Raw genomic sequence first — 27,065 nt, forward strand, 5'->3', positions numbered from 1 at the left:
GGCCTGTTTTCACTAGAATTTAGAAGGTTAACGGATGATCTGATCAACGTCTTCAAAATATTAACAGGGAAAGACAGGGTAGATAAAGATCAAATATTCCGCTGGTTGGAGATTCTAAAACTAGGGGCATGGTCTAAGGATTAGGGCCTGAGCCAGCTCTCGAGCCTGGGCCCACCATTCAATGAGATCATGGCTGATCTGTGGCCTAACTCCATGGGCGAGATTCTCCCAAACCGGGAGAAATCGTGAGGCTGGCGTCAAAAACGGGCGGGTTTGACGCCAGCCTCCGCCCCCCCGACCGGGAACCGATTCTGGTCCCCGGTCGGGGCTAGCATGCCGCGGCCGTGAACTCCGGCATCGCGGGCGTAACGAATTTCGTTAAGCCCGCTTGCCAGATTTTGCGACGGCTGACGCGTCACATGACGTCAGCCGCGCATGCGCGGATTGGAAGACTCCAACCCGCGCATGCGCAGATGACGTCATCGCGCATTTGCGCGAAACCCGCGCATGCGTGGGCCGGGATGCCCCTCAGCCGCCCCGCGAATGGATACAGCGGGGCGGCGGAAGGACGAAGAGTGCGCGGGGTAAGTACCCGCTGCCCGCGATCGGTGCCCACCGATCGCGGGCCCATGGCACCCTTGGCACGGCCGTGGTACTGCCGTGCCAATCGGTGCCATGGTTCCCAAGATCCCAACTTTACGGCCGTTTTTACGAACGGTCAGACCAGGTGTGTTTGACGTTCCTAAAAACGGTCGTAAAGGGCTTGGACTTCGGCCCATCGGCCAGCTGAGAATCGCTGCTCGCCGTAAAAAAAACGGCGGGCAGCGATTCGTGTCGGGAGGCGGGCATGGGGGGGGGGGGGGGAATAGCGGGAGGGCGTCAGACTAGCGTGGCCGTAAAAATTTACGACCCCCGCTATTCTCCGCACCGTCGTGAGTGCGGAGAATCGCCCCCCATATATCTGCCCATGTCCCTTGCTTAACAGAAATCTATTTCTTTTTTAAATTATCAACTGTTCTAGCATCACTTGCTATATGTGGGAGAGTTCCAAACATCTCCCACCCTTTGAGTGAAGAAGTTCTTCCCGACATCTCTCCTGAACGGCCTGGTCCTAATATTTAGACTACACCCCCAGTTTTAGAATCTCCAACCAGTGGAAACAGTTTATCTTTATCTACCCTGTTTTTCCCTGTTAATATCTTGAATACTGATCAGATCACCTCTTAGCCGTCTAAATTCAAGCAAAAACAAGCCTAATTTGTGTCATCTCTCTCGCAGCGCCCCCTGTAGTCCAGGTATCAATTTAGTAAATTTACGTTGCACTCCCTCCAAGGCCAAAATGTCCTTCCTCGGGTATGGTGCCCAGAGCTGATTGCAGGGGTGGCAATGGCGCAGTATTGTCACTGGACTACCAATTGGGGGGCCCGGGTTGGAAACTCACCATCTCAAGTGTTGAAATTTAAATTCAATTGAAAATCTGGAATAAAAAAATCCAAGTTTGACACTGATGCCAATTGTTGTAAAACCCCCATCTGGCTCACTCACATCCTGTGGTTGAAGGGAAATCTGCCCAGTCCCACACAGCAATGTGGGTGACTCTTATCTGCCCTCCCTTCAAGGGCAATTAGGGATGGGCGATAAATGCTCGCCCATCTGGTAACACCCAGACCCAATATACTAATTACTATGTGAGGGTTTGGTCTCCTCATTGAAGGAAATTTGTGAATGGACTGGAGGAGGTTCAGAGGATGTTTAGTTGCTCGATAGTGGGAATAAGCAGGTTACCTGATGAGGAAAGATCAGACATGCTGGGCCTGTCTCCACTGGAGTTTGGAAGAGAAGGGGGTGACTTGTTTGAAGAATGGGTGGCATAGTGGCACCGTGCTTAGCGCTGCTGCCTCACAGCACCATTGACCCAATGCTACCGTGCTGCCCAATGATTCCAGCCTCGGGTGATTGTGTGGAGTTTACACGTTCTTCCCATGTCTGTGTGGGTTTCGTCCGGGTGCTCCGGTTACCTCCCACAGTCCAAAAATGTGCAGGTTAGGTGGATTGGCATGTTAAATTGACGCTTAGTGTCCAAAAAGTTTAGTTAGGATTAGGGTGTCATGGGGAGAGGGCGGGCGAATTGGGCCTTGGTGGGGTGCTCTTTCAGAGGGTCAGTGAGGACCCGAGAGCCTCCTTCGGTACTGCAGGGATTCTGTGATTCTATGAATGTAAGGAGTTCAGATATATTGTATTATATGTATTTGATGCAGTAAGGATTAAAAACCTGGATTAGTGTGCGTGACTGCTGCAGTCATGTTGTTGAAAATCCGGGTTTGAAAAACAGCTTGAATTTTTGGCTTGAGTGGAGATAAAAGATAGCAGTTCGGATGTAGTGCTGCATTGTACTGTTCAGCATTGTTTAAGATAGAATTTACAGTGCAGGAGAAGGCCATTCAGCCCATCGAGTCTGCACCGGCTCTTGGAAAGAGCACCCTACCCAAGGGCCACACCTCCACCCTATCCCCATAACCCAGTAACCCCACACAACATTAAGGGCAATTTTGGACACTAAGGGCAATTTATCAAGGCCAATCCACCTAACCTGCACATCTTTGGACTGTGGGAGGAAACCGGAGCACCCGGAGGAAACCCACGCACACACAGGGAGGATATGCAGACTCCACACAGACAGCGACCCAAGCCGGAATTGAACCAGGGACCCTGGAGCTGTGAAGCGATTGCGCTATCCACAATGCTACCGTGCTGCCAAATGGGTAACTAAGCTATTTTCTTGCCCAATGTCAAAGTTGTTGAAATCCTTGTGTTAGAAAAAAGTCTGTTTAAATATGCCATCTCCCTATTGGTGTTTGGGATCACCCCCAGAGCAAAGTGTCCTTTCCTCACAGTCTTACAAATTAAATGAAAGATTAGGGTTTCTGTCCGATATCTGAGCAACTGTTGGGGAGTGTAATAAAATTGGGGGCTCATCCGGGATTGCAATACTAAGTATCCCAATGGCATTGACAAGGTGGGCAGGGAAAGGGCACTTCCCCATGTGGGTTGAGTCCAGAACTAGGGGCAGCACAGTAGCATTGTGGGGGGCAGCACAGTAGCATTGCGGGGGCAGCACAGTAGCATTGCGGATAGCACAATTGCTTCACAGCTCCAGGGTCCCAGGTTCGATTCCGGCTTGGGTCACTGTCTGTGCGGAGTCTGCACATGCTCCCCGTGTGTGCGCGGGTTTCCTCCGGGTGCTCCGGTTTCCTCCCACAGTCCAAAGCTGTGCAGGTTAGGTGGGTTAGCCATGTTAAATTGCCCTTAGTGTCCAAAATTGCCCTTAGTGTTGGGTGGGGTTACTGGGTTATGGGGATACGGTGGAGGTGTTGACCTTGGGTAGGGTGCTCCTTCCAGGAGCCGGTGCAGACTCAATGGGCCGAATGGCCTCCTACTGCACTGTAAATTCTATGATCTATGATCTATAACTAGGGGGGGGGCATAGTATTAAAATTTATTCTCTCGGGGGGTTGGGCGACTTTGGAACTCACTGCCTCAGAAGGTGGCAAGGGGGCGGGGCGGCTATGGTAGTACAGTGATTTCCAGCTTGGGTCACAGTCTGCGCGGAGTCTGCACATTCTTCTGTTCCTGTGTGGGTTTCCTCCGGGTGCTCTGGTTTCCCCCCACAAGTCCCGTAAGACGTGCTTGTTCGGTGAATTAGACATTCTGAATTTTCCCTCAGTATACCCGGACAGGCGCCAGAATGTGGCGACTAGGTGCTTTTTCACAGTAACTTCATTGCAGTGTTAATGTAAACCTACTTGTGACAATAAAGATTATTATTAATATTAAATGGGAATGAAGAAATCGCAAAAAGAGGGGCAAGTATGCTACTCCTGCTATGATTTCCTAGGCGCAGTTGGCCGTAAAATCAGGAGGGACTGTATTGAGTTTGGAATTAGAAATGAGGAAATGGGGCATCACGGTGGCGCAGTGGGTTGGCCCTGCTGCCTCACGGTGGCGAGGTCTCAGGTCCGATCCCGGCTCTAGGTCACGGTCCGTGTGGAGTTTGCACATTCTCCCCGTGTTTGCGTGGATTTCACCCCCACAACCCAAAGATGTGCAGGCTAGGTGGATTAGCCACGCTAAATTGCCCCTTAATTGGAAAAAATAAATTGGGTACTCCAAATTTATTATTTTTTAAATTCAAAAATAGAAATGAGGAAATGAATGACCTCCTCCTCCCTGATTTTTATCATTTTATTGTGCCACTTACCCTGTTGCGCTTCATGACCACACTATAAACAGCATTAGTTGCTTCAATCTGCTGCTGACTGATAGAATCCTCATTGATCTTCCTCCTGGGAGTAAAGCAAAACAACTGAGAACATCTCGGCAAAGAACTTGAGCTCCACAAATTCAGATATCTTCACTGAGAAACGAACTATCAATCAGGAAATTGATACACCCTGGAATGGTATGGGCAGTAGATAGCTGGAAACTCCACGACCTGGAGGTTCCCCTCCAGATCACTCACCATCCTGACTTGGAAATAAACCGGCCGTTCCTTCACTGTCGCTGGGTCACAATCCTGGAACTTGCTGGCTAACAGCACAGTGGGTGTACCTACACCACACGGGACTGCAGCAGTTCAAGAAGGCCTTTCGCCAACACTTTCTCAAGGGGCAATTCAGGATGGGGAATAATAATAGCGTCTCATGAAGAAATGGAAATAAGCAGTAGGAATTCAAACTTGTAGGTTCATAGAATGTTCATGAATTCAATAGATGTCAATAGATGGAGATGGGGTAGGGAAAATGTTAGCATATCCAGGGTACAAGGTGGCACAATGGTTAGCATTTCTGCCTCATGGCGCTGAGACCCAGGATCGATCTTGACCCCTAGTCACTGTCCGTGTGGAGTTTGCACATTCTCCCTGTGTCGGCGTGGGTCTCATCCCTACAACCCAAATATGTGCAGGGTAGGTGGATTGGCCATGCTAAATTGCCCCTTAATTTGGAAAAAGAAGAATTGGGTAAAATAAATTTTTAAGAAGCATATCCAGGATACCTCTATGACTGTCAGGGAGTTATTTCCAGAACATGCACAAGAAGGCCATTTGGCCCATTTGCTCCTTGCTGGTGTTCATGCCCCACATGACCTCATCCCCTCAATGCCTCATCATCTCCCCATCCCCCTATCCTTCTGTTTCTCCCTCATGTGTTTATCCAGCTTCCCATGAAATACATTAACACGATTCACCTCAACCACTTCATGTGGGAGTGAGTCCCACATTCTCCCACTCCCTGTGGGAGCGAGTCCCACATTCTTTCGCTCTCCATGAAAGAGTGCCCCATATTTTCCCCACTCCATGTGGGAGTGAGTTCCACATTCTCCTCACTCACTGTGGGAGCGAGTCCCACATTCTCCCCACTCCATGTGGGAGCGAGTCCCACATTGTCCTCACTCCCCGCGGGAGTGAGTCCCACATTCTCCCCACTCCCTTTGGGAGCGAGTCCCACACTCTCCCCACTCCCTTTGGGTGCGAGTCCCACATTCTTCCCACTCTCTGTCGGAGCGAGTCCCACACTCTCCCCACTCCCTGTGGGTGCGAGTTGCACATCCCCAACAGCCTCATAATTCTTGCCTGCACCTTCTCCAGTGCCTGAATACACTTTTTATCATATGGAGAGCAGAACTGTGCACAGTGCTCCAAGAGTGATCAATGCAACGTTGGATACACATTTTCACTCATGTCCTTCCTTCGCTTTTGAGAAATCTGACTCAGGCGGTGCTTACCGTCTGTAAAACACGACTGCCGACCCCACCATAAATAAAATGACCAACAGCAGAACGACAATGATGACTATCAGTCTGATGTTACTTTCTGCAATAGAGAAAATTAATTATAATATTATAGATACATGAATTAAAATCCTCTGCACTTTGTCCTCTGACTACAATCCAGTCTTGGTTCAAACACGGACAAAAGAGCTAAACTCAGAGGTGAGGTGAGAGTGACTGTCTTGGCATCAAGTCAGCATTTGACCGAATATGGTATCAAGACATCCGAGCAAAACTGGAGTCAACTGGAACGGGGGAAAACCATCCGCTGGTTGGAGTCATAGCTGACACAAAGGAAGATGGTTGTGGTTGTTGGAGGTCAATAATCTCAGTCCTGGGACATCACTGCACGAGTTCCTCATGGAGGTTCCATGTTCTAAACATGCTCTAGAACCTAGAACAGTACAGCACAGTACAGGCCCTTCGGCCCACGATGTTGTGCCGACCATTTACCCTAATCTAAGATCAACCTAACCTACACCCCTCCAATTTACTACTGTCCATGTACCTGTCCACGTGTCACTTAAATGTCTCTAATTGCTCTGACTCCACCACCTCCGCTGGCAGTGCATTCCACACACCCACCACTCTCTGTGTAAAGAAGCTACCCCTGACATCTCCCCTATACCTTCCCCCAATCACCTTAAAACCATGTCCCCTCGTGACAGCCATTTCCGCCCTGGGGAAAAGTCTCTGGCTATCCACTCTATCAATGCCTCTCATCACCTGGTACACCTTTATCAAGTCACCTCTCTTCCTTCTTCGCTCCAGTGAGAAAAGCCCTAGCTCCCTCAACCTTTCCTCACAAGGCATGCCCTCCAGTCCAGGCAGCATCCTGGTAAATCTCCTCTGCACCCTCTCCAAAGCATCCACATCCTTCCTATAGTGAGGCGACCAGAACTGGACACAATATTCCAAGTGTGGTCTAACTAGAGTTTTATAAAGCTGCAGCAAAACCTCGCAGCTCCTAAACATCTCGTACCAGCCTCCCCGAACAGGCACCGGAATGTGGCGACTAGGGGCTTTTCACAGTAACTTTATTTGAAGCCTACTTGTGACAATAAGCGATTTTCATTTCATTTCATTTCAACTCAATCCCCCTGTTAATGAAAGCCAACACACCATACACCTTCTTAACAGCCCTATCAACCTGGGTGGCAACTATGAGGGTTCTATGTACGTGGACCCAAAGATCCCTCTGTTCCCCCACACTTCCAAGAATCCTGCCATTAACCCAGTATTCAGCATTCAAATTCGACCTTCCAAAATGAATCACTTCACATTTATCTAGGTTGACCTCTGCCACTTGTCAGCCCAGATCTGCATCCTGTCAATGTCCTGTTGTAACCTGCAACAGCCCTCGACACTATCTACAACTCCACCAACCTTTGTGTCATCGGCAAACTTACTAACCTTCCACTTCCTCATCCGAGTCATTTATAAAAAACACAAAGAGCGGAGGTCCCAGAACAGATCCCTGTGGGACACCACTGGTCACCAACCTCCAGTTGAAATACTTTCCATCCACTATCACTCGTGTCCTGAGCCCACCCATCTTCAGTTGCTTCATCAATGACCTCCCTTCCATCGTAAGGTTGGAAGTGGGAGTGATAATTTGAAACTTTCATTTAGTTTATTCCCGAGGTGTCGGTGTCACTGGTCTGGTCACTGGTCTTGCCTCTCCGTGATTACCCTCAACACAATCCAGAACAAAGCAGTCCTGCTTGATTGGCACCTCATGGTCAAACATTCAATTACACCCCCCCCCCCCCCCCCCCCTCACCACCACCTGGAGGTTCCCCTTCAATTCACTCACCATCCCGATTTTGAAATTTATCGGCCGTTCCTTCACTGTCGCTGGATCAAAAACCTGGAAGCCCCTCCCTAACAGCACCTCAGGGACTGAAACGGTTCAAGAAGGCTGTTCACCACCTTTTCGAGGGGCAATTAAGGATGGACAATAAATGCTGGTGGTAGGGTTTCCAGGCATCTGCTACCCTTGTCCTAGCTGGTGGAGGTTGTGGATTTGGAAGGTGCTGCCTAAGGAGCCTTGGTGAGTTTCTGTAGTGCATCATGTAGATGGTGCACACAGCTGCCACTCTGCGTCGGTGGTGGAGGGAGTGAATGTTTGTGGAAGGGGTGCCAATTAAGCAGGGTTGCTTTATCCTTAATGGTGCCGAGCTTATGGAGTGTTGTTGGAGCTGCACCCATCCAGGCAAGTGGAGAGTATTCCATCACACTCCTGGCTCGGGCCTTGCAGGTGGTGGACAGCCTTTTGGGGAGGAGTTAGGCGGTGAGTTACTCTCTGCAGAACCTCTGTTTGGCACTATCGAGGGCCCCGGATTCCTTTGGAAGCCCAGGGGTTTCTGCGGTGAGCGGGTGGGCTCCGTGGCTGGGCTGGGACATCAAGGAGCCAAAGTCTCCGTTAGCAGGAGTGTGCGTGTACTTACTGCGAACACTCAGCCTACTTCCACTGGACTCATGGGTACCGAGCTGATTCCTTGCCTCACAGAAGTAAAGGCCCTCATCTTTGCCAGTGATTCTGTACAAGGTCAGGACATTGTTGTTCAAGGGCAGAACAATTATCTTCCCTCCGTGATGCAAAGTCCACTTGTAACTTTGAGCTGGAGGGTTGCTGTCAGTGTTACATGTCAGCGTGACATTGTCACCGTCCCAAATTGCATCCTTTTCCGGAGAGATCGATACCTTGGTGTTTCTTGGGATATCTGGATGAACAGACAAACACGCACATTTACGTGGCCCGTTTACATACTGAGAAGCAATAGATCAGGGAACATTAAACCCTGGGCTGTCAGGGACAGGGGACAAAACGATCAGCCAAAGAGAAGTTTCAAAGGAGGACAGAGAGAAAGAGGAGAGCAGAGAGGTTTAGGGTAGCAATTCTAGGCCTCAGGCCCCCAGGCAGCTGAAGGCAAGACCGCCGATGGTGGAGCAATGGGAATCGGGGAATGTTCGAGTAGCCGGAGTTGGAGGGCTGTAGGGACTGGAAGAGGTTATAGAGATAGGGCGGGGTGAAGGCAAATGGAGGAGGTTGCAGAGATAGGGATGGGTGTAGGGGCTAGAAGAGATTATAGACATGGGAGGTTGTAGGAGCTGGGGGAGGTTACAGAGATAGAGAGAGTTGTCGGTGCTGGGGAAGGTTTCAGAGATAGGGAGGGTTGTCAGGGCTGGAGGAGGAACACAGGAACATAGGAATTAGGAGCAGAGGTCGGCAATTCAGCCCTTCGAGGCTGCTCGGCCATTCAATCAGATCATGGCTATCTCTTCCTGGTCTCAAATCCACCTCCCCACCAGTTGCCCATATCCCTTTAACCCATTTTTTAAGATCTGAAATATATCCATATCCTTCTTGAAACCATTTAATGACTCCGTTCCATCACATTATGGGGCAGCGAGTTCCACAAATTCACCATCCTCTGTGAGAAATAGTTCCTCCTTATCTCAGTTCTAAATCTACTGCATCTCATCCTCTATCCGTGAGTGTGGCACAGTAGCACAGTGGTTGGCATTGCTGCTTCACAGTGCCAGGGTGCCAGGTTCGATTCCTGGCTCGGGTCACTGTCTGTGTGGAGTCTGCATGTTCTACCCGTGGCTGAGTTGGTTTCCTCCGGGTGCTTCGGTTTCCTCTCACGTGTCCCAAAAGATGTGTTTGTTAGGTGAATTGGACCTTCTGAATTCTCCCTCTGTGTAGCCGAACAGGCGCTGGAATGTGGCGACTAGGGGATTTTCACAGTAATTACATTACAGTGTTAATGCTACCCGTGGCACTAGTAAAGATTATTATTACCTCTCATTCTAGATTGCTCCACTAGGGGGAACACTCGGCCTACGTTTACTTTATCAGCCTCTTTTAGTATTTTATATATCTCAAATAGATCCCTTCTCATCCTTCAGCGAGGATAAGCCCAAACTATTTAATCTTTCCTCATACCCTTTCATCCCCGGAATCAGTCTGGTGAACCCCACTGAACTGCCTCCAATGCCACCACATCCTTCATCAAATAAGGAGACCAAAACTGGACACAATACTCCAGATGTGGTCTCACCAATACCCTATACAATTGCAACAACACTTCCCTACTCTCAAACCCCAGTCCTTTTGCAATAAATGCGTACATTCCATTTGCCTTTTTAATTACATGCTGTACCCTCATGCTGACTTTCTGTGATTCAACAAAGACACCCAGATCCATCTGCCCAGACACATCTTGAATCTGCTTTTCATTTAGATAATAATTTGCCTTTCTATTTTCAAAATAGATAACCTCACACTTACCTACATTAAACTTCATCTGCCAAATTTTGGCCCAATCTCCTGGCCGATCTATATCCATGTATAAAATCTTCATCTCCTCTTCACTGCCTGCTTTCTCACCTATTTTAGTATCATCTGCAGTTTTGCTATGTTACCCCCTGTCCCTGCTTGCAGATCATTTATATAGATTGTAAACAGTTGAGATCCGAGGACTGACCCCAGCGGCACCCCGCTAGTTACAGTTCATCAGCCAGAGAAGGATCCATTTTTACTGACCCTCTGCTTTCTGTCAGTCAGCCAAACTCATCCCTCTAGTACTCTCCTCCAAACACCTGCGATCTCACCTTCTGGATCAGTCTTTTATGCAGCACCTTACTAATGCCTTCTGGACTGATAGGGAAAGTTGTCGGGGATGAAGGAGGTTACAGAGATAGGGAAGATTGTAGGGGCCAGAGGAGTTTAGACAGATAGGGAGGGTTGTTAGGGCTGGAGGAGGTTACAGCAATAGGGAGGGTTGTAAGTGCCAGAGGAGGTTACAGAGGGAGAGAGGGTTGTCAGGGCTGGAAGAGTTTACAAAGGTAGGTGAGGGTTGTCAGAGCATGAGGAAGTTATAGTGATGGGAAGATTTGTAGGGGCTAGATGAGGTTACAGAGATAGGGAGGGTTGTTGGGATTGGAAGAGGTTAGAGAGATAGGGAAGGTTATTGGATCTGGAAGAGATTGTAGATATCGGGAGGATTTTAGGGGATGGAGGATGTTACAGAGAAAGTGTGTGTTCTCAGGGCTGGAGGAGGTTATAGAGCTAGGGAGAGTTGTAGGAGCTGGAGGAGGTTACAGAGATAGGGAGGGCTGTCAGGGTTGGAGGAGGTTACAGAGAGAGGGAGCGTTGTCAGGATTGGAGAAGGTTACCGAAATAGGAGGATTGCCAGGGCTAGAGGAGGTTACAGAGATAGACAGGATTGTCAGCCCTGGAGGAGGTTACAGAGATAGGGAGGGTTGTCAGGGTTGGAGGAGGTTACAGAGATAGGGAGGGTTGTCAGGGCTGGAGGAGGTTACAGAGATAGAGAGGATTGTCGGCCCTGGAGGAGGTTACAGAGATAGGGAGGGTTGTCAGGGCTGGAGGAGGTTATTGAGATAGGGAGGGTTGTCGGCCCTGGAGGAGGTTACAGAGATAGGGAGGGTTGTTGGGATTGGAAGAGGTTAGAGAGATAGGGAAGGTTACTGGATCTGGAAGAGATTGTAGATATCGGGAGGATTTTAGGGGATGGAGGATGTTACAGAGAAAGTGTGTGTTCTCAGAGCTGGAGGAGGTTACAGAGATAGGGAGAGTTGTAGGAGCTGGAGGAGGTTACAGAGATAGGGAGGGTAGTCAGGGTTGGAGGAGGTTACAGAGATAGGGAGGGTTGTCAGGGTTGGAGAAGGTTACCGAAATAGGGGGATTGCCAGGGCTGGAGGAGGTTACAGAGATAGAGAGGATTGTCAGCCCTGGAGGAGGTTACAGAGATAGGGAGGGTTGTCAGGGTTGGAGGAGGTTACAGAGATAGGGAGGGTTGTCAGGGCTGGAGGAGGTTACAGAGATAGAGAGGATTGTCAGCCCTGGAGGAGGTTACAGAGATAGGGAGGGTTGTAGAGGTTGGAGGCGGTTACAGAGATAGGGAGGGTTGTCGGGGCTGGAGGAGGTTACAGAGATAGAGAGGGTTGTCGGGGCTGGAGGAGGTTATTGAGATAGGGAGGGTTGTCGGCCCTGGTGGAGGTTACAGAGGTAGGGAGGGTTGTCAGGGTTGGAGGAGGTTACAGAGATAGGGAGGGTTGTCGGGGCTGGAGGAGGTTACAGGATAGGGAGGGTTGATGGAAGTGTCAATGTGAATTGGATAGATAGAGGCAGTGTTGGTGCTGTAATGGATAACTGTGGGATTGTTGGGGAGGTCAGGCTTGAAGATAAGTTTCTGGAAATATCTCTGTGTCAGACCGTGGAGAAGCTGGATGGATGAATCTGTGAATTAAAATCACTTACACAACACTTTGATGGTAATGGGCAGTGAGACAGTCTTTCCCATTGAGTTTTCCACCTCACACGAATAATCTCCGGAATCGCTGACACTGACATGGTTAATCGTTAGTATTTTTCTCTGACTATTTGAAGTCCTGAGCTCCACGCTGTCCTTTATCCAGGTGTAGTGACCTTCTGGGTTACTCCGTGACTCACACTCCAACGTAACCTTGTCACCTTCTCGCCTCGTCGTATCTTTGCTTTCCACCTTTACATTTTTTGGAATGTCTACGAGATAAATTAAAGCTCGATTCAGTTAGAGTGACGGAAGCAACAATGGAATGAGGGTGTGTGTGTGTGGGGGCAGGGCAAACTCTCTCACTATCCGGACACTCCCTGTTATGTTACCACCGCGAAATGTTAATCCCCCCTCCCTCCCCATTGCAAGAGAGACAACAAAGCTAATGTAGCACCTGGGGACAAAGCAGGCCATTCAGCCCATCAGCTCCATGCCAGTGTTGCTGCTCCATACCACCCTCCCCTCCACCCCTCATCACCATGGACGGGATTCTCCCCTACCTGGCGGGGCGGGAGGTCCCGGCAAGGTGGAGTGGTGTGAACCACTCCGGCATCGGGCTGCCCCAAAGGTGCGGAATCCTCCGGAGTGGTTGGCGCCCCGCTGGCTGGCGTGGAAGGCCTTTGCCGCCACGCCAGCCGGGGCTGAAGGGACTCCGGCAGCCGGCGCTGACGTCATCCCCGCGCATGCGCGGGGGGGGGGGGGGGGGGTTACCTAGGCGTCGGCCATGGCGGAGGCTGACAGTCGGCAGGTAGGAAAAGAGTGCCCCCACGGCATTGGCGAGGGGGTGGGGGGGTGCCGTCCGGTGCGGCGTGATTCCCGCCTCCGCCGGGGGGGGGTCGGAGAATCCCACCCCATATCTTTCTATTACTCTCTTTCTCATGTGTTTATCCAGCTTCCCCCTGACGGACATCAACACTATTTACCTCAACAACTCCTTGGGGAGTGAGTCCCACATTTTCCCCACTCCCTGTGGGAGCGGTCCTACATTCACCCCACTCCCTGTGGGAATGAGTTCCACATTCTCCCCACTCCCTGGGCGCAATTCTCCGCTCCCCAGGCCGGGTGGGAGAATCGCGGGAGGGCCGCTCTGGCACCCCCGCGATTCTCCTACCCCCCCCCCCCAAAATGGCGTGTCGCGTTTTGCCACACGCAGCTCGGAGAATCGCGGGTCGCCGTTTTTCACGGCGACCCGCGATTCTCCGGCCCGGATGGGCCAAGCGGCCTACCGTTCCCGACCTGTTCACGCCGGCGGGAACCACAACTGGTCGCTGCCGGCGTGAACATAGCACGAAAGTTAAGTTTGGGGCCTGTGGGGGGCGGAGAGGAGATCGAGCACCACGGCCGTGTATGGGATAGGACTGGCCCGCGATCGGTGCCCACCGATCGTCGGGCCGGCATCTCTAAGAGACGCACTCTTTCCTCTCCGCCGCCCCGCAAGATCAAGCCGCCACGTCGTCCAGGGCAGCGGAGGGGAAGGCGGCAACCGCGCATGTGCGGGTTGGAGCCGGCCAACCTGCGCATGCGCGGCTGACGTCACTAAGGCGCCACCGGCTGCGTCATTATCGGCACGCCGCCTTGACACCAGCGTCGAGGCCCGGCGGCCGAGCTTCACAAAACGCCGCTCCTGGCGCCCCGGGGGGGGGGGGTGGGAGGTGGCGGAGAATAGGGGGCGAGGAGCGGCTTCCGACGCCGTGGAGAATTCCACTCCCTGTGTACCGTGCTATGAGTGTTGTCTAACCAAGGGATATGGAGACCAGAACTGGTCACAGTGCTCACTGTACAGATGGGGTAGCAGGTATATCACACACCCATTACTTACATTGTACATTAATGCGTTTGTATTCAGACCCCTGGGCACCAATATCATTCTGTGCTTGACAGCTATAGTCACACAATTCATCGTCACTTGTCACTGTAATCTGGATTGACGAATCCGTTCCTTGTAGAATTTTGTATCTCCCATTGCATCGCTTTCTCCACTGAAAGGTATTTGCCCTTGGGTTAGCATTGTTTTTACACATCAATTTGATCTTTGTTCCGTCCGTTACTGTATCCTTAGAGTCAATCGTCACACTTTGCGGCTTGTCTGTGGAGAATTAAACTGTTCAAGTATTCCAATATCTCTCAAATATTCTTGTCAACAGAAACAAATGGGGAATAATGGGCAGGATTCTGCGTCCCACCACGCCCGGGTTTTGGTTCAGCACACCGGTGGGATGCTCCATTTCACTGTCCGGTCAATGGGGTTTCCCATTGTGGGGCAGCCCCACGCCGCCGGGAAACCCCCAGGCTGCCGGCAAAATGCAGCATCCCGACGGCGGAGAATCCGAAACGGTAAACCGGAAATCTAAACAGATAAACAGCAGAAATAGAATAACCAACCTTGTGCTTGTGTACCACCAATTAAAATTAACGTTTCCCAAAGAGCAACAGAGGCATCATCAGACAGAATTCACCCAGACCCTGATAACGGGCTGGAGAGACAAAGAGAGGGGGATACCCCACAGAGGCAGAAAGAGATGGAGAGGTCTAGGGAGGGAATTCCAGAGCTCGGGGCCCCAGGCAGCTGAAGGCAAGGCCACCAATGGTGGAGCGATGGAAATCGGGGAATGTTCGAGAAGCCAAAATTGAGGAGAGCAGAGATCTCGGAGCTTTGTGGGGTTAGAAGGTTACAGAGATAGGTTTGGTTGTAGGGTCTGGAGGAGGTTACACAGATAGGGAGCGTTGTAGCGGCTGGAGGAGATTACAGAGATAGGGAGGGTTGTAGGATCTGGAGGAGGTTACAGAGATAGGGAGGGTTGTAGGATCTGGAGGAGGTTACAGAGATAGGGAGGGTTGTAGCAGCTGGAGGAGGTTACAGAGATAGAGACGGTTGTAGCGGCTGGAGGAGATTACAGAGATAGGGAGGGTTGTAGGATCTGGAGGAGGTTGCAGAGATAGGGAGTGTTGTCGGCTCTGGAGGAGGTTACAGAGATAGGGAGGGTTGTAGCGGCTGGAGGAGATTACAGAGATAGGTTTGGTTGTAGGGTCTGGAGGAGATTACAGAGATAGGGAGGGTTGTAGCGGCTGGAGGAGATTACAGAGATAGGGAGGGTTGTAGCGGCTGGAGGAGATTACAGAGATAGGGAGGGTTGTCGGCTCTGGAGGAGGTTACAGAGATATATTTTTTCAAGTTTCTATTAAGTTTTTGGTATACAAAACAAGTATAAATATGAACAAACAGTAGGAGACAAAGAGAGGAGATAAAAAGTAAAACAAAAACTATTTACACATCTGTGGGTTTCAACTATTTACATACATACATCGTAGTTGTTTTTCTTCCCCTTTACATTATTGACAGTGGTGGTCATGCTTTCCTGTGTTTCGTTCCCCACCGGTTTTCTCTTTTGTTTTTTTCCCCTCGGTTCATGTTGTTGCCCCTGCCTCTGCCTGCAGCACCCCCCCCCCCCCAGCACACACTGTTTCTCATGCTTCTTTTGTTGGGCATGGTTAGGCTCCATGCTTCCCTGGCCCCATGCCCCCCCACTCCCCTATTCCCCCCCCCCCCCCCCGCTCCCCCCTATTCCTTGCTGTGTTGTGGCTACCCCCTTCTGTTCCTTGGCTTCTTAGTTGTTGGCTACAAACAGATCTTGGAACAACTGAGTGAATGGCTCCCACATTTTGTGGAAGCCCTCCTCCGACCCTCGGATGGCGAATTTAATTTTCTCCATTTGGAAAAATTCCTATCGGTCGGACAGCCAACCTGCAGCTTTGGGTGGTGCTGCTGACCGCCATCCGAGCAGGATTCTCCGGCAGACAATCAGGGAGGTAAAGGCAGCTGCGTCGGCCCTCCTCCCCATGAAGAAATCTGGCTGGTCTGATACCCTGAAGACCGCCACACACAGGAAGAGGAACCTGGACAGTACGTTCATTTTGACCATCTGCACCCTCCCTGCCAGGGAGAGCGGAAGTGTGTTCCACCTCTGCAGGTTCTTTTTAACGTCCTCCGTCAGGCTGGTCAGGTTCCACTTGTGGATCTCTGTCCAGTCATGAGTAGTTTGGATCCACAGGTAGCGGAATTTGTGACGGGCCTGTTTAAAAGGCAACCCCTCCATCTCTGCCCCTCCCTCTGGCGGGCTCACTGGGATGATCTCGCTTTTGCTCAGGTCAAGTTTGTAGCCCGAGAAGGCACCAAACTCTTTCAGGACCGTGTTGATTCCTTCCGTGCTGCTTTGTGGGTCCGAGATGTTGAGGAGGAGGTCATCCGCATAGACTCTGTGCTCTCTGTCTCCCCTCCCGATCCCTTTCCAGTTCTTTGCTGCCCCAAGTGCGATCGCTGTGGTTCGTTTGGGCGATCAGCAGGGAGGGATAACGGGCATCCCTGCTTTGTGCCTCTGTGCAGCTGGATGTACTCAGAGCTGGTGGTATTTGTCCATACGCTCACCTTGGGGGCATTGTACAGGAGTTTCACACAGGAGGTGTATCCTGTTCCAAGCCTGAATTGCTCCAGTACCTCTATGAAGTACTTCCATTCGACCCTGTCGAAGGCCCTTTCAGGTCCAGCGAGACAATCATCTCAGGTGTTCTTTCCGGATGAGGTCATGATCACATTCAGCAGGCGCCTGATGTTCGATGTTAGCTGTCTAGCCAACTAAGCCTGTTTGGTCTTCTACTACCACCTCTAGTAGGCAGTCCTCCAATCTTTTGGATAGGAATTTATCCAGTATTTTCACATCTGCGGCGTGATGGGTCTGTCGGAACCGCATTCTGTTGGGTCTTTGTTTTTCTTAGGTATCAGGGAGATTAGGATGGCACAATGGTGCAGTGGTTAGCACTGCTGCCTCACAGCACCGAGGACCCAGGTTCGATCACAGCCCCGGATCAATGTCCGTGTGGAGTTTGCACATTCTCCACTTGTCTGCGTGGGTCTCACCCCCGGAACCCAAAGGGTAGGTAGATTGGCCAAGCTAAATTGCCCCTTCATTGGGAAAAAAATGAATTGGGAACTGCCATACCGTCAATTCACTGTGAGACCGCGAGAACGAGTGAACACGAGACTTTATTATCCATGAACCCGCCTGCCAGTGTCGGCTGCACAAATGAGTGCCATCCACAGGTGGCTAGTCTATATATCGCCCTGGTGAGGGCGGAGCCCACCGGGGTTCCAGTGCAGTACCCGGAAGTAGACCGTATCATCCTTTCCAGGTCATAGGTCACAGCACGATACAGACGGTTCATACTTAGGTGAAAACATTCACCACATTCACCCCCTGTTAAAATATAAAGGCCAGTGGGGGTGACGTGGTGGTCATTAAATATTCAGTCTGTCTGGAGGCCGGATCGTTCTGTTAGATCGCCTCAGCTCTGGCGATGCGCCGGGTACAGTTGTTACAGGTGGTGACTCCGGGGGGCGTTGTGTCTGGAGCTTGAGCTTCAGTCCGGCATGTCGGAGATGGTAGAGGGGTGGGGGTACTCAGGGGGGTGGTGGGTGGTGGCAGTGCTGGCGCGGGACAATACAGGAGGCCCAGGGGGGCGGAAGGGACGCTGGAGGTGGCGGTAGGCAGCAGGGAGGGGGGCACGTTGGCAGGGGGAACCAGCTGGCGCCAGGTCTCGTAGGGAGACCGTATCTTGCCGTCTGTCCTGGTGCGCGACGTAGGCGTACCGGGGGTTGACGTGCAGCAGCTGGACTCTCTCGATCAGGTGGTCAGTCTTATGGCTCCATGTATGCCTCCGGAGAAGGACAGGTCCCGGAGTCGTCAGCCAGGATGGAAGCGAAACCCCGGAGATGGACTTCCTGGGGAAGACAAACAAATGGTCTTGAAGGGTCTCGTTCGTGACTGTGAAGAGGAGCGATCTAATGGAGTGGAGGGCATCGGGGAGGACCTCCTGCAAGCGCGGGGTCGGGTGACTTCTAGACCGGAGGGCCAGAAGGACCATCGCGTTCTCTCTCTCCACCTGCCCGTTTCCTGCGGACCATAGCTCGTAGTCCTGCTCGAGGCAATGCCTTTACTGAGCAGGTACTGACGCAGCTCGTCGCTCATAAATGATGTGCCCCGGTCGCTGTGGACATAAGCAGGGAAACTGAACAGCGTGAAGATGCTGTGCAGTGCCTTTATCACAGTGGCCGAGGTCATTTCGGGCAGGGGACAGCGAATGGGAAGAGGGAGAATTCATCGACGACAGTTAGAAAGTATATGTTACGGTTGGTGGAGGGGAGGGGCCCTTTGAAGTCAATACTGAGGCGCTCAAAGGGCTGGGAGGCCTTTACCAGTTGGGCCTTGTCTGGCCGGTAGAAGTGCGGTTTGCACTCCACACAGACTTGGCAGTCCCTTGCCTTGACCTCCTCCATGGAGAAGGGCAGATTGCGGGCCTTAATAAAGTGGGTAAGCCGGGTGGCCCCCGGGTGACAGAGGTCATCGTGGATAGCCCGAAGTCGGTCATCTTGCGCGCTGCACATGTGCCGCGGGACAGGGAATCTGGGGGCTCATTGACCTTCCCAGGACGATACTTGATATTGTAATTGTAGGTGGAGAGTTCGAACCTCCACCTCAAGGTTTTGTCATTTTTTATTTTTCCCCGTTGTGCGTTGTCAAACATGAAGGCGACCGACTGCTGGTCGGTGACGAGGGTGAACCTCATACCGGCTAGGTAGTGCCTGCAGTGTCGCACGGCTTCCACTATGGCTTGTTCTTCCTTCTCGACTGAGGAGTGTCGGATTTCGGAAGCGTGGAAGGTTCCAGAGAAGAATGCTACTGGCCTGCCTGCCTGGTTGAGTGTGGCGTCTGACGCATCGCTCTCCACCTGAAAGGGGACAGACTCGTCCACCACGTGCTATGCTGCCTTGGTGATGTCGGCGTTGATGCGGCTGAAGGTCGAGCGGGCATCAGCCGTCATGGGAAATGTGGTGGTTTGAATAAGTGGCAGGCTTTGTCCGCATAGTTGGGGACCCGCTGGGCATAGTATGAGAATAGCCCCAGGCATCGTTTGAGGGCCTCAAGGCTGTGGGGAGGAGGGAGTTCCGTGAGGGGGCACATACGGTCGGGGTCGGGCCCTGGGACTCCATTCTCCACGACATAGCCGAGGATGGCCCGTCGTGTAGTGCGGAAAACACACTTCTCTTTGTTATATGTGAGATTGAGGGATTGGGCGGCCTGGAGGAACCTCTGGAGGTTGGCGTCATGGTCCTGCTGATCATGGCCGCAGATGGTGACATTGTCCAAGTACGGATATATAGCCCGCAAACCGTACTGGTCCACCATTCGGTCCATAGTTCTCTGAAAAACCGAGACCCCATTAGTGACGCCGAACGGGACCCTGAGGAAGTGGAAGAGTCGGCCGGCTGCTTCACAGGCAGTGTAGTTGCGCTCTTCCGGGCAGATCGGGAGCTGGTGGTAGGCCGACTTCAGATCGACCTTTGAGAACAGATGGTACTGTGCGATCTGGATGACCATCTCCGTGATGTGGGGGAGGGGGTACACATCCAGTTGCGTGAACCAATTAATAATCTGGCTGTAGTCCACAACCATCCGGTTCTTTTCCCCGGTCCGGACGACCACCACTTGCGCTCTCCAGGGGCTGTTGCTGGCCTCGATAATCCCTTCACTCAACAGTCGCTGGACCTTCGACTTGATTAAAGTCATGTCTTGGGAACTGTACCGCCAGCTCCTGGTGGCGACGGGCTTACAGTTGGGAGTCAGGTTCGCAAAGAGCGAAAGGGGGGAGACCTTGAGGGTCGCAAGGCTGCATACCGTGAGGGGGGTAAGGGTCCACCGAACTGTAGGGTCAGGCTTCAGTGACTGCATTGGAAGTCCATTCCAAGGAGTAGAGGGGCGCAGAGGTGAGGGAGGACGTACAGCTTAAAACGAGCGTACATGGCACCCTGCATCGCGAGATTAGCGATACAGTACCCCCGGATCTGAACCGAATGGGATCCGGAGGCAAGGGAGATTGTTTGGAATGCGGAGTAGATGTGAAGGGAGCAGCGCCTTACCGTGTCAGGGTGAACAAAGCTTTCTGTGCTCCTGGAGTCGAAAAGACAGGGGATCTCGTGCCTGTTGACCCGGACGACCATCATTGAGTTTTCCAGGTGCTTTGGCTGCGACTTGTCGAGGGTGACTGCGCCAAGCTGAGGGTAGCCTGCATGGTCGGTGGTATCGGGGTCACAAAATTGCAACCCCCATGAGTCGCACGTATTGGGCTGGGTCGAAGATGGTGACCAAGATGGCGGCCCCCACGAGTCGCACGTGTTGGTCGGTGTTAGAGCCGGCGGCCAAGATGGCAGCCCCCACAAGTCACACCAGGCTGATGATGCGTCTGAAAGGGGCGTTCCCGGCTGGCACGCAGCCACATTGTAGGGTCTGCGGGGCTGCGAGTCCATGGGTCGGGCCTGGTGAGTTTTCGATTTCTGGTCTTTAGGTCGGCCCAGACAGGCTCTGGCGAAGTGCCCCTTTTTCCCAGTCGCTGCACGTTGCTGTGCGGGCTGGGCAACGTTGCCGGGGGTGTTGATCCTGGCCGCAGAAGTAGTGCCGCAGTCTGGACAGGCAGCCGCGCGGCACAGGCCTGTGACATAGTCGGGTCCGACGGGGGCCGTGACGATGGTGTCCACGAGAGGTTTGCCGGGCCCGCGGGGAACGCACTGAAGCTCTGGCAGGCCACCTCTAACGAGGTGGCTAGTTTTACCGTGTCCTGCAGGTCAGAGGTCCCGTTTTCCAGCAGGCGCTGCCTGATGTACTTCGATCGGACCCCAGCCACGTAGGTGTCCCGGATCTGTAGCTTCATGTATTCCTCCGCCGTCACATCCCGGTAGCTGCAGTTCCTCGCAAGTAGGGTCAGGTTTTCCAGGTATTCGTCCAGCGATTCCCCGGCACATTGACGACGAGTAGTGAGGAGGTGTCACACGAATACCCCGTTTACGGGCTTCACGAAATGTGCCTTGTGGGTTGCGACCGCCGCCTCGTACGTGGCAGTTTTCTCTAGCATCACAGAGATTCGATGGCTCACCTGAGCGTGGAGGAGTCGCAGCTTGAGGGTTTCAGAGGGAGGCATTGTGGAGGAGTCGAGGTCGGCCTCGAAACAGCGAAGCCAGTGTTCGAAGATCTCCTTGGCCTCTGTCGCCCGAGGGTCGAGTTCGAGCTTATCTGGGTTTAGAGAGGCTTCCATGGTGCTGTCTATGGATAATAAATTGTTATACCGTCAATTCACTGTGAGACCGTGAGAACGAGTGAACATTAGGCTTTAATATCCATGAACTCGCCTGCGAGTCGGCTGTACAAATGAGTGCCACCCACAGGTGGCCGGTCTATATATCGCCCCGGTGAGGGCGGAGCCAGAGGCGGAGCCCACTGGGGTTCCAATACAGTACCTGGAAGTAGACCTTACCATCATTTCCAGGTCATAGGTCACACCACTATACAGACAGTTCATACTGAGGTGAATACATTCACCACAGGAACTCTAAATTTATTTTAAAAATTAAATTAAATTTAAAAATGTATCAGTGAGATTGAGGCTTGTGCTGGCGAAGGTGGCAGTGTGCTCCTCGCCAGTGAATCTGTAAATATCTCCCACAGGTGTGGGCCCAGTGCCATTGCAAATGTTTTGTCGACGCCCGCCAAGAAACCTTCTGGTCCCGGTGCCTTCCCCACTTGCATGGGGCTAATACTCTCCATGACCTCTCCCTGTTCGAGCGTTGCTTCCAGTCCCCATCTCCTACCCTGCCCTATGACTGGCATGTCCAGTCCATCAAGGAACTGCTTCATCCCCGAGACCCCATCTGGGTTTCTGAGGTGTTCAGTCCCCGGTAGAAGGTCTCAAATGCCTTGTTCACATTTTCCAGCTCCGCTACTAATTTGCCTCTGCTGTCCCTGGTCTGCGCCAGTTCCCTCGTGGCTGCCTGCTTTCTCAGCTGGTGAGCCAGCAGGCGGCTGGCCTTGTCTCCATGTTCGCATAGGGACCCCGCGCCAGGCGGAGTTGGTTCACTGACTTCCTCGTGGAGAACAGGTCAAAGTCCATCTGTAGCTTTTTCCTCTCCCCCAGGAGCTCTATGGTCGGGGCTGCGGAGTATGGAGTTGACTAGCTGTTGCCTAGCCACCCTCTCTTTCCTATCCCTTTGTGCTTTGTAAGCGGTAATTTCACCTCTGTTCACAGCCTTCAGCATCTCCCAGAAAGTGGAGGGTGAAACCTCCCCATTCTAGTTATTAGTAACGTACTTGTGTATGGCCTGTGACATTTTCTCACTGAAGGCCCTGTTGGCGAGGAGGGCCATGTCCAACCTGCATGAGGAGCATTGGGCATGGCCCGTCTCTAACCTACCACCCATATAATGTGGTGCGTGGTCAGAGATTATGATCGTGGAATATTCCGCTTTCACTCGCGCTGGAAGCACCGATTTCCCCACGTCAAAGAAGTAGATCCGTGAATATACATTGTGTACTTGGGAGAAGAAGGAGAACTCCTTCTCCCCTGGGTGGGTAAACGCCATGGGTCCACAGCCCCCATCTGCTCAATGAATATGCCGAGTTCCTTCGCCATATTGGAGGTCCTTCCTGTTTTGGCATTCAAACTGTCCGTTCGTGGCTCCTGTGCACAGTTAAAGTCTCCCCCAATGATCAGTCGGTGTGTTTCAATGTCGGGGATTTCCACCATGGTCATCTTTATGAACTTCGTGTCACCCCAGTTGAGAGTGTACATGTTCACCCGGATCACCGGTGCCCCATCTAGGGCATCGCTGACCATGACGTACCATCCCCCTGGGTCCGTAATCATCTTCCTTGTGATAAACCCTATCCTGTTAGTTAACAGAATGGCTACCCCTGACCCTCATCCTGTAGCAGGAATGGTAGGTCTGTCCCACCCAGCCCTTCCTTACCCGCAGTCAGTCCTTCTCCCTCAGGTGTGTCTCTTGGAGACAGATTATGTCGGCTTTCATACTTTTCAAGTGGGCAAAGACTCTGGATCTTTTCACTGGGCTATTAAGTCCCCTAAAATTCCAGGTTTGTCGTCCCCCCCCCCCCCCCCACTTTGCAGGATCACCCATACTTACCTGTTGGACGAGCCCCTGCCCTCCGGACGTCTAAAATGGTCACGGTCACCGATCTCACCATGAGGCTGGGCTTCCTGGTTTCCCTTTGTCCAGGGGACATCCAACATGGCTGCCAACTGGGTGTACAGCTTGTAGGTGACCCCCTGCCCTCCCGGGTTTCCCTTTGTTCAGGGACCATCCAAAGCGGTTGCTTGCAGCGCCATTTGTTCCAAGACGCCACGTGTGGCCTGTTGTAGCCAGCCTAATGCCATCCATCTTTCTTTACCTATCTCTCCCTTGTGGTTTCTTCTCTCCCCTCCCCCCACCCCCCTCAGCACCTTCTTCCCCCCCCCCCTACCCTGTTGCTACCCCCCCTCCCCTTGTTTCTTCCCCAGTTGTCTCCCTGTACGCGATATCTTCCCCCGTGCCAGGCACTTTACCCCCTGTGGGAGATGCACCGCGGCCACTCTCTCCTGCATGCTTCCCGGTGCTAGCCACCTTGGAGATGTGGTGCCCCCCCCCCCCCCCCCCCCCCCCACCGTCCCTCCTGGGACTAGTTATACATCCTCCCATCGCCCGATATCTGGGCTTCCTGCCCGCCATTCCCCTCACCTTCTCCTGCGCTTTGCTGTTCTCGTTCATGCCTCCCTCTCTTACTGCTCCCGTCCCCAGATTGAGGCAGTATTCTCCACGTAAAGTGGTCGCTGTGGTGATGGTTTACAGTTGGCTGTACAGAATGTAAAAAGAAAAACTTCAAGACTGAATATTAAGAGTCTCTTTCTGTGGGCTCTTGATTGCTGCCCCTGCTGCTGCTTTTTCAATCCGTTCTCTGCAAAAAATTTGCCCACATCCGCGAGGACTGTGAAGAAGTGCTCCCTGCCTTGGACGTGACCCAGAGCTTGGCTGGGTACAGCATTCCAAACCTTATGCCGTTTCTGTACAGCGCGGCCTTCGTCTTGTTAAATTCGGCCCGCCATTTGGCCAGGTCAGCCTCAATTTCCTGATAACTCCGAATTCCCAGTTGCTTTGCCTGGCCCAGCATAGGATTCTTTGCCAGTCTTGATAGAGGCGCATTTTGGTGATTATCGCTCTCGGCGGTTTTGGGCTTTGGTCAGAACGAGTTGTGCGTTCTGTCGATTTCTGGTGGGAAGCTCTTCCTTCCCACCAGGTTGCCCAGCATTTGGGCTACATATTCCTACCTTCGATCCCCTCTGGTAGGCCCACGATCAATACGTTTTGTCGCCTCGACCGGTTGTCCTCGACTTTTCCCATCAGGTTCCCTTCCGCCACGACCAGCTTTGCCACCTGTTTCCCGGGCGATGATCCGGCACCGTGGTCTGTTGTAGCCCTTTCCAGCTCCTTTATTGCTTCTTCCTGGGCTTCCAGTCACCTTTCTGCCTTGTCCAGGGCCACCTGCACGGTCGCCAGAGCTTCGGCAACCGCACCCTTAACTGCAGCTTGGATGTCAGACTTTGTCCCTTCCTGATGCTCCCTCAATTCGCTTGAGAGAAACATCCTCCACCTACCCCCTGGTGTGGGGCTGGGGGGGGGGGGGGGGCTTCTCGTGAGGCGGGCCGGTCCCACTCGCTCTGGTTAACCCCGAGTTTCACCTCCTCGTGCACGGTGGTTCAGTTGTTTGCTTGTCCAGGCTTTTTCCTCTCCTGCTCTCCGCTTATCCTCTGGATTGGCTGCTGTTCGACATATTTTCCTTCTTCTGTGCTGTGGCAGTGGTGTGGGGATGTTTGTGGTGTTTGCGGGCGTTTTTCAGGCAAAAAAGAGCCTAATTTTCAGGTTTGTGGGTGGAGAGCCACCTGATGTACGACCTCTCAGCACTTCCCCATCATCGAACTCCTCGGAGGTTACACAGATAGGGAGGGTTGTAGGGGCTGGGGAGGTTACAGAGATAGGGAGAGTTGTAGGGGCTGGGGAGGTTACAGAGACAGGGAGGGTGGTAGTGGCTGGAGTTACAGAGATAGGGAGGGTTGTAGGGGCTGGAGGAGGTTACAGAGATATGGGGGGTTGTAGGGGCTGGAGAGGTTACAGAGATAGGGAGAGTTGTAGGGGCTGGGGAGGTTACAGAGACAGGGAGGGTGGTAGTGGCTGGAGTTACAGAGATAGGGAGGGTTGTAGGGGCTGGGGAGGTTACAGAGGTAGGGAGGGTGGTAGTGGCTGAAGGCAATTACAGAGATGGGGAGGGTTGCAGAGGCTGGAGAATGTTACAGAGATAGGGAGGGTTGGAGGTGCTGGAGGAGCCGACAGAGATAGGTAGGGTTGCAGGAGTTGAAGGAGGTTACAGAGATATGAAGGGTTGTAGGGGTCGGAGGAGGTTACAGAGATGGGTGGGGGGGGGGGGGGGGGGGTGTTGTCGAAAATTAATTTACAGAATGTGGACGTCACTGGTTAGACCAGTATTTATTGCCCAGTTGTGCCTTATAGATAGTGGACAGGCTTTGGGGGGTCAGGATGCGAGTTGCTCACCACAGGATTCCTAGCTTTAGACCTGCTCTGAAAGCCACAGTGTTACTATGGCTAATCCAGTGCAGTTTCCAATCAATGGTAACCCCCAGGATGTTAATTGTGGGTGATTCAGCAATGGTAATGTCAAGGGGTCATGGTTAGATCCTATCTTGTAGGAACTGGTCATTGCCTGGCACTTTTGTGACACGCATGTAACTTGCCACTTGTCAGCCCAAGCCTAGGTATTGTCTAGGTCTTGCTCCATTTGGACATGGACTGCTTCAGTGTCTGAGTCACCAATGGTGCTGAACATTGTACACAGTCATCTGCAGACATCCCCATATCTGACCTTATGTTGGGAGGGAGGTCATTGATGAAGCAGCTGAAGATGGTTGGACCTTGGACACTACCCTGAGGAACTCCTTCAGTGATGCCCTGCAGTTGAGATGATTGACCTCCAATCACCACACCCATCTTACTTTGTGCCAGGTATGACTCCAAACAGCGGAGAGTTTTCCCCTGATTCCCATTGACTCCAGCTTTGCTAGGGCTCTGATACCACACTCAGTCAAATGCTGCCTTGATGTCAAGGGCAGTCACTCTCACCTCACCTCTGGCATTCAGCATCATTTGTCCATGTTTGAACCAAGGGTGTAATGAGGTCAGGAGCTGAGTGACCCTGGCGGAACCCAAACTGAGCGTCCGTGAGCAGGTTATTGCTGAGTAGGTGCTGCTTGATAGCTCTGTTGATGGCTCAGTCCAACACTTAGCTGTTGATGGAGAATACACTGATAGGGCGGTAATTGACTGGGTTGGATTTGTCCTGTTTCTTGTGTACAGAACACACCTGGACAATATCCCACATTGCTGGGTAGATGCCAGTGTTGTTGCTGTGCTGGAACAGCTTGGCGAGGGGTGCAGCAACTTCTAGAGCACAGGTCTTCAGTACTATTGCCGGGATATTGTCAGGGCCCATAGCCTTTGCAGTAACCAGTGCCTTCAACTTATTGGCTGAAAACTGACATCTGTGATGCTGGGGACCTCCGGAGGAGACTGAGGTGGATCAATCACTTGGCACTTCTGGCTGAAGATCGTTGCAAATTCTTCAGTCTCGTCCTTTGCACTAATATGCTGGGCTCCTCCATCATTGAGGATGGGATATTTGTTGAGCCTCCTCCTACAGTGAGTTGTTTAATTGTCCACCACCTATCATGTTTAGATGTGGCAGAATGCAGATGTGTTTGTTGTGGAATGGCTAATCTCTGTCTATCACTTTCTGCTGATGCTGTTTGGCACACAGTAGTCCTGTGTTGTGGCTTCACCAGGTTGGCATCTCATTTTTCAGTATGCCTGATGTTGCTCCTGGCCTGCTCTCCTGCACTCTTCATTGAACCAGGGTTAAACCCCTGGCTTGGTGGTAATGGCAGAGTGGGCAAATG

At 52.3% G+C, this 27,065-nt stretch overlaps 1 protein-coding gene across 4 annotated transcripts in view; it reads right to left on the reverse strand.

The window, feature by feature from the left end:
* LOC119974699 (B-cell receptor CD22-like) overlaps nucleotides 1-27,065 on the reverse strand; it is a 127,083-nt gene that overhangs the window by 15,292 nt on the left and 84,726 nt on the right. For all 4 annotated transcript variants that reach the window (XR_005462559.1, XM_038813832.1, XM_038813833.1 and 1 more), the window contains 5 exons: nucleotides 13,990-14,256; nucleotides 12,116-12,379; nucleotides 8,277-8,552; nucleotides 5,782-5,869; nucleotides 4,259-4,343 (listed from right to left, as the gene is read on the reverse strand). Coding sequence is in view for 3 of the 4 variants with exons in the window: in XM_038813832.1 (XP_038669760.1) it covers nucleotides 4,259-4,343; nucleotides 5,782-5,869; nucleotides 8,277-8,552; nucleotides 12,116-12,379; nucleotides 13,990-14,256 (980 nt within the window). In the remaining variant the exon portion in view is untranslated. The remainder of the gene's footprint in view (nucleotides 1-4,258; nucleotides 4,344-5,781; nucleotides 5,870-8,276; nucleotides 8,553-12,115; nucleotides 12,380-13,989; nucleotides 14,257-27,065) is intronic.

The sequence above is a fragment of the Scyliorhinus canicula genome, chromosome 12 (assembly GCF_902713615.1).
Source record: "Scyliorhinus canicula chromosome 12, sScyCan1.1, whole genome shotgun sequence".
NCBI lineage: Eukaryota > Metazoa > Chordata > Chondrichthyes > Carcharhiniformes > Scyliorhinidae > Scyliorhinus > Scyliorhinus canicula.